This window comes from Penaeus monodon, unplaced genomic scaffold (assembly GCF_015228065.2).
Source record: "Penaeus monodon isolate SGIC_2016 unplaced genomic scaffold, NSTDA_Pmon_1 PmonScaffold_1274, whole genome shotgun sequence".
In the NCBI taxonomy this organism is placed as follows: Eukaryota; Metazoa; Arthropoda; class Malacostraca; order Decapoda; family Penaeidae; genus Penaeus; species Penaeus monodon.
The window spans coordinates 33676-41206 of NW_023641645.1; the positions used below are offsets into that span (position 1 = coordinate 33676).

Genomic DNA, 7531 nt, shown 5'->3' on the forward strand with positions numbered 1-7531 from the left:
AAGTAGTCCTACTTCGCCTGCAGTGACCAGACGCTGTCACAAGATATCGGAAGGCGAGGGCGTTCAGGGAGAAACTGTTTGTCATGAACGAAGCAATGAATTGTGTTTCCTCTCGCCTGAAATAAATGTTTCAGCAACTTAGATGTTTCCCTCTTGATTATTTCTGATATCAGAAATCACCTTTACTATGAACTGAACCGAATGTGATGGAGAATGTCTGATAATAACAGTAAATATCACTCTTTGGCTAGCTATGGCACTACAGTAAACGCGGTTTCCTCCCCGAATCATCAGCCAATATTCATGTTCTGGCAAACCTCATCAGTACCAGGAAACCAGTCTATAACCATAACGCTATCACTGCACATGTATTATTGCAGAAAGCCTTGGCTTATTAAATAATCAATTGCATATAAGTATATGCATGAGAGTGTGTGTGTGTGTGCACACACACACACACACACACACGCACACATACACATAAACACACACACACACACACATACACATAAGCACACACACACACACACACACACACACACACACACACACACACACACACACACACACACATACATACACATAAATACACATACACACACACATACACATAAATACACACACACACACCCGTGTAAAAAGGTATGAATGAGAATGAATATCTTCACAATGCATGAGATGTATTTAAATGGTTTCGTGCAGAAATATATTTCTGACGAAAATCTAACGAAACCGATTAAATACATATCATTTATTGTGAAGATATCCATTCTCATTCATACCTTTTCTCCATTTGTCACAATGAAAACAGTTCATATACACACCCATATATATATATATATATATATATATATATATATATATATATATATATATATATATATATATATATTGACCACGCAGCTTTGTTTATGTACGTTTTCGTTTCAAAGGTATATTATTAAAGCAAAACTAATAGAGTAAATTACAAAAATCATCCATGATAGATAGGCTGTTTAAATGCTTTTACAATGAAAAGGGGGAGGAGGGTGTGTGTTCTTCTGCAGCGGCCTGACTATTTCCACAAAGGTTGGTAAATTTCATTCAAGAACACCGCCATGTTTCCGCCAGTGTGTGTGTGTGTGTGTGTGTGTGTACCTATCTATCTATCTGCCCATCTATATATCTATCTATATATCCATTTATATATATATATATATATATATATTACATACATACATATATATACATATACATATATATATATATATATATATATATATATATATATATATATATATATATATATATGTGTGTGTGTGTATATATACTCATATATATACAGTATATATATACATATATAAACACACACAGACACACATATGTGTGTGTGTGTGTGTGCGTGTGTGTGTGTGTGTGTCTATATCTCTATTCATCTGTCTATCAATCCATCTACAAATGTATATATACACATATGTATACACACACACACACACACACACACACATATATATATATATAGTAAATAATTCAAAGGTCCTTTTATATTTATATATATACATATATATTTTAGATCTTGTTTTAGCTTTATTTAATTTCTTTCGATGTTATTTTATTTGTTAATCTAAGTAGTAATCTCCTCTAGGTTATAGCAAGATAGAAATTGTAGGACGGATTTATTATTATACTTCAACATTACAATCACAATCACAAAAATACAGAACAGAGAAATACGGGATCACAGAACACGGGATCACAGAAAACGGAAAGACACGGGATCACGAACACGGAACAGACACGGGATCACAAAAACACGGGAACAGACACGGATCACAGAACAGGGGAACAGACAGGGGATCACAGAACCGGGAACAGGACACGGGATCACAGAACACGGGAACAACACGGGATCACAGGAACACAGAACACGGGAACAGACACGGATCACAGGAACACAGAACACGGAACAGACACGGGATTACGGGAAACACAGAAAACAGGAACAGACACGGGATTACGGGAAACACAGAACAGGGGACAGACACGGGATCACAGGAACACAGAACACGGGAACACACACGGGATAAACAGGAACATAGAACACGGGAACACACACGGGATCACAGGAAAACACAGAAAACGGGACAGACACGGGATCACAGGAACACAGAACACGGATCGTCTTCATTTCGTTAGAACTTCTTTCTCAGCTAATCTCGGCTCTACTGTATTTAAGCGAATAGAAATAAATGGACGTCTCCTCCTCCGGCCCTCGAGGAAGGTAGAGCCCTGATAAAAAAAAATGTAAGAATTAAACTCAGAAATAATGGTCTTTTAAAATATCAGTGTGATATTAGAATTCAAATTAATATTACAAGAAAAAAAAAAAAAAAAAAAAAAGGAGAGGGGGGATGAGACCTTACCCGTTCCGTGTTAGTAACGAACTGAACGTTCACGGAAGCTATTCCTCCGACTAATTCTTGACAAAACCGAACCTGAATCGGTTCGGATTCATGGAGCTTCAAGTTAGCTAAACAGCTAACTATCCACGTAATTTTTTGTCATTAATAGGCCATTCCTTCACACAAACTCCCCCCTTTAAGAATCTATCTCTGATAGATAGAAGACTAGCACGATCTACTCCAAAAGATCGGCACCCACATTATCACGACCAGCTACATGTACAAGTCTAAATTTATAAGGTTGCAGACTAAGTGCCCACCTTACAACACGGTTATTTGATCTTCTGAAATTCTTTAAGTAAACAAGAGGTTTATGGTCCACCTCTAATATGAACTCCTTTCCCATAAGATAATAATCAAATTTCTGGACCCCAAACACAATAGCCAAACATTCACGCTCAATAGTAGAATACTTCGTTTAAACGATCTAGAAAACTTGCGACAGCATATGCTCCGGATAGGGATGGTTTTATCAACATACTGGAGCAGGACTGCTCCAATTCGAGTTTGAATGCACTGTTCTAAGAACAAATGGAAGATTTACGTCTGGGATCTTGAGAATTGGCTCACTAGCCATAGCAGCTTTAAGCTGTGAAATTTACTGTTAAATCATTAGTCCCTTTTTTAGTGCCTCATAAACCCCCTTTTTCGAAGCAAGTCTGACAAAGGGCTTGTGAGGGATGAGACTTGTGGAATAAACATCTTGTAAAAGGGATATCTTCCAAGAAAAGATCTTAAGAGTTTCTTGGTAACAGGTAGCGGTACTTTCATCATAGCTTCAACTTTATCAAACTGAGGACGCAAGTGTTTTCCTCAACAATAAAACCTAGATAATGGATTGGTCCCTAGCCAAACTTACATTTTGAAGGGCGTGCTTTTGAGACCATGCTTTCGAAGACAGTCTAATACTGATCTGAGAGAATCTAAGTGTTCTTTCCAAGAAATACCATAGATAAAAATATTATCAAAATAGAAAGTAACATTGGGCAATCCTTCTAGAAAAAATTCTCATCAACCTAAAATTGTTGCACAAGCAGTAACTAAGCCAAATGGTAACTAGTGAATTCCATTAGACCTCGGTGAGTAGGAGGTTTTGCTCCCCTCTGTTAGGGGGATTTCTAAAGCCTCCACTTCAGGGAATATTAATGGGTGGATGCGCTTTACTTTAGCGGCCCTAGTTTGGACTGCCTGGCTAATTTTCAATTCCCCAGTGATGGATTGATTTAAGTCCCTGGAACTCCAGGGTAGTTCCCGATGACACATTACAAAATTTAATGGGTGCCCTTAAAACATTAGCCCACCCAACAAAGTTACGCCCCCTAATATAACACCTTACCTGTGGGAAAAGGGGTTAACTCTACCTAAATAATCTGCAACTTGAACCATTTTACAGTTTAAGGTAACAGCATCTGGAATCAAATCATCAGAGACAATTATACAAGAACAACCGTGTCTCTTAAAATTCTTGAAACCCACATTCCATTCACAGTTTTCCCGAAGATGAATATTTATTGCAATGGGTTTTCTAAGCAAAATCCTACCTTCTCGGGGTGTTTCTTAAAAAAAAGGGGGTTCTTTTGGGCACAGGTTTAATGTGCCCCTGCTCTCCACAGTAATGACAACGTAACTTGACAATTCTGCTTTAACATTCTTAGGGGGATTAGGAGTAAACTTTTTACCCCTATCAAAATTTGATACGCGGGGATAAGCATTGTGGGCTGAAGCCATGTATCTGCTAGCTCCACAGCTAATTCTAGGGAACTGACATTATGTTCCTTAATGAACATTCTTAATCTGGAGAGAGAGGAGGAGGGCGAACTGATCAAAAATCATGAAGGATCTAAGAGAAAAGAAGTCTTTGGTACACTACGACCCTTTATCCAGTCATCAAAAAAGGGGGCCTAGATGTAGAGAAAATTGTTGATAAAATTTCACCTGCTCCTGATTTTACTAGATCTAAATTCGTTTCTGTAATGATCTGGAGTTTACTAAATCCTTTCAAGAGAGCCCAATTTTAACTGCTCATAATCATCTGTAATTTCTGAAGAAAAAAAAGGTGTATATACTTACAGCCTTACCAGTTAAAAGACTAGCCCAGTCGAATGGAGTAAGTATCAGAATTAATCCCCAGTAACGAAGCAACCCGTTCAAATCTCACTAGGGAAGAAGATATATCCTCCCCGTCCTAAATACGGGGAAAGATGGTTTTAACTGTTCCTCCATACCAACAGGAGAAAAGGACCCTTCTGTCTATTGGCCCGAACTAATTCCAATCGTATTCCATTTTCTTTGTTCTCTCTCCGTTTCTAATCTAACTTTTTCTATTTCCTTTTCGGCTTCGATCTTTGCCTTTTCTAAATCTCCTTCCTTAGCTCTTTCTTCCCTGTAATACGACTGCTGACTAACTACATATTTGGCAACATCATCCCCGACGAGTCCTAAAGACTCCGCCTGATGCTTCAGCGTATCAAAAGAATAATCTGCCATAATGGCAACAGGAATTTACTAAACTCCTTTCTGACCAACGGATCTACGAGCACGCTACTAAACACGGTGACCAAAAACTTGAGGAGACCTAATCTCGCACCAAGCAGATATCTTGACACGGACATCACAATCCGGAACACAGCCAAGAATCCTTAAACCCAAAAAATCTTGGGCAACCCTAGTCGTTGTCAGACAACTTCCAATCTAATCGATAAAATAGGATCGAATATACAAATTCGGATCCAACTTTTCTTCCGGGCCCAAGGACAGCAAACAACAAAAAGCCCGCAACAACAAAAAGACCCAAATTTCCACCAATAACCCAGAGAGATTACCTTAGATCCTGGCAAGGTCGCCACTTGTAAATAAATTTAAAGGTTCGTTTATATTTATATATATATATAAATATATATATTTAATATTTTTTTTTTTTTTTTTTTAGATCTTTTTTTAGTTTTATTTAAATTTTTTGGTAAAAGTTACCGAGAGTGACGCCCCTGAATAGGAAAAAATGGACACTGCCATCTTGTAGAGCATAAAAAATAGACTAGGAAACAATATAAATAAATCTGCAGCGGCCTCATGTTACCCGGAAAATGAGGGAAATACGTTCTACATGCCACCGCTCAGAGACTAAGTCCACAACACCCTCAAAATGGCAGAGTCCATAATTTCTCGTTTTCTATTGCTCCATTTCTTTCATTTTCTATTTATCCATTTTCTATAAGGATCGCGTTTTCTTTGACCATAATTCTTGCGTTTTCTGTTGACAACCATGGAAATCATTTCCGATTTGTTTTTTATTTCCATCATTATTTTCTCTTATTTCTAACAACATTTCCTTTAGTTTTTTATGCTATTACATATCTTTGGTTGCTCTCTCAAATGTAGTTGCGGTTTTATGTTGTTTTTCCTTATCATTTCTATTATCAGATTCTTAATTATTTAACAATACTACTGCTTGTTTACCGTAATTGCCTCATATATCGGAACAATACACTCGCGGTCGCTTGCTCACTCACTCTCACTTAAGCCGGTGACATGGCAACAGCAAGCTCAAACTTTTGTCGTCGGTGTGACATGGGGTATGTTCTCTTTTATATTAAGTAATTTGTAATTGTATTGTGTATATTTTATTAGCTCATATCATTACCATTTTACTGTTAAATGTTATTTATGGTAGGTACGGGCAATTTTGGCAGCAATACGGCGGCCAGGCCGACCTATTGCTCGATCTGTGCCGGTCGCACAACTTAATCACCCAAAAATTTAATTGTCCCAAGTGCCGTGAAAACTGCCGCCTTGATAATGAATACTATTTTATTGGCCCACCCTGAAGAAAATAAAATTCCATCAGTTCCTCCTCGCCGCTGCTCGTCGTACCCACCACACTGACGGTATGTGGCAATTATTTTTTTTAACGAAATAGATGTCTCTTGGCACGAAGTGGTATGAAATAGGGTCATTATAGGTGTATTTATTACCACAGGGGGTCCAGGGGGCAGAGCCCCCTGGCTAGGGAATATATAGATCGTAGTGTATAAATTCCACAGGGTTAAGGTTAGGTTGGTTTATTGGTTAGGACGCATTGTACGATTACCATAGGGGATGTGAATTATGTGAAACACCGTAGATTTTTTTTTTGCCGAGCGACGGGTTTTATCCCCGTAGAGTTTTTCGAAATTTGGCGCGTCGGTCCGTAGAGTTTCAATTGCCGATTTTTACCGTTTTTTGTGCTTGTTTACTTCGTTCGTCGGACAATGTTTGGCTCGGGTTTTCGAAAAATCGACTTTTTAACGTTTCATAAATCACTTTCTTCGATTTCTGCAGCTTCCTATGGGCACCCAGTGCTATCCATTATTCCCCCCCCCTTCAACCCCCGATTCCCCACGCATCCCCCAAGATCGTTGGGTAGAGGAAAGATATAAAAAATCCAATTTTGGAACTTAGTCTCTGAGAGGGTGCGTCGCTCTCGGTAACATTTACCAATTTCTTTCGATGTTATTTTATTTGTTAATCTAAGTAGTAATCTCCTCTAGGGTTATAGCTAGATAGCATTGTAGTGACGGATTTATTTATTATACCTTCAACATTACAATCACAATCACAATAAATACAGAACAGAGAAATACCGGATCACAGAACACGGGATCACAGAACACGGGAACAGACACGGGATCACAGGAACACAGAACACGGGAACAGACACGGGATTACAGGAACACAGAACACGGGAACAGACACGGGATCACAGAACACGGGAACAGACACGGGATCACAGGAACACAGAACACGGGAACACACACGGGATCACAGGAACACAGAACACGGGATCACAGAACACGGGAACAGACGGGATTACAGGAACACAGAACACGGGAACAGACACGGGATCACAGAACACGGGAACAGACACGGGATCACAGAACACGGGAACAGACACGGGATCACAGACACGGGATCACAGGAACACAGAACACGGGAACACACACGGGATCACAGAACAAACGGAACAGACACGGGATCACAGGAAACAAAACGGAACAGACACGGATCACGGAACACAGAAAACGGAACAGACACGGATACAGGACACGACAGGA

At 39.1% G+C, this 7531-nt stretch overlaps 1 protein-coding gene across 1 annotated transcript in view; it reads left to right on the forward strand.

Annotated features, from left to right (window-relative positions):
• Positions 1–138, forward strand: part of LOC119569129 (crustacean hyperglycemic hormone 6-like) — a 1247-nt gene extending 1109 nt beyond the window's left edge. The window contains exon 3 of the mRNA XM_037917429.1: positions 1–138. This exon is cut by the window's left edge and continues 103 nt beyond it. Within this exon, the coding sequence (XP_037773357.1) occupies positions 1–6 (6 nt within the window). The 3' untranslated portion in view covers positions 7–138.
• The last annotated feature ends 7393 nt before the right edge of the window (positions 139–7531 follow it).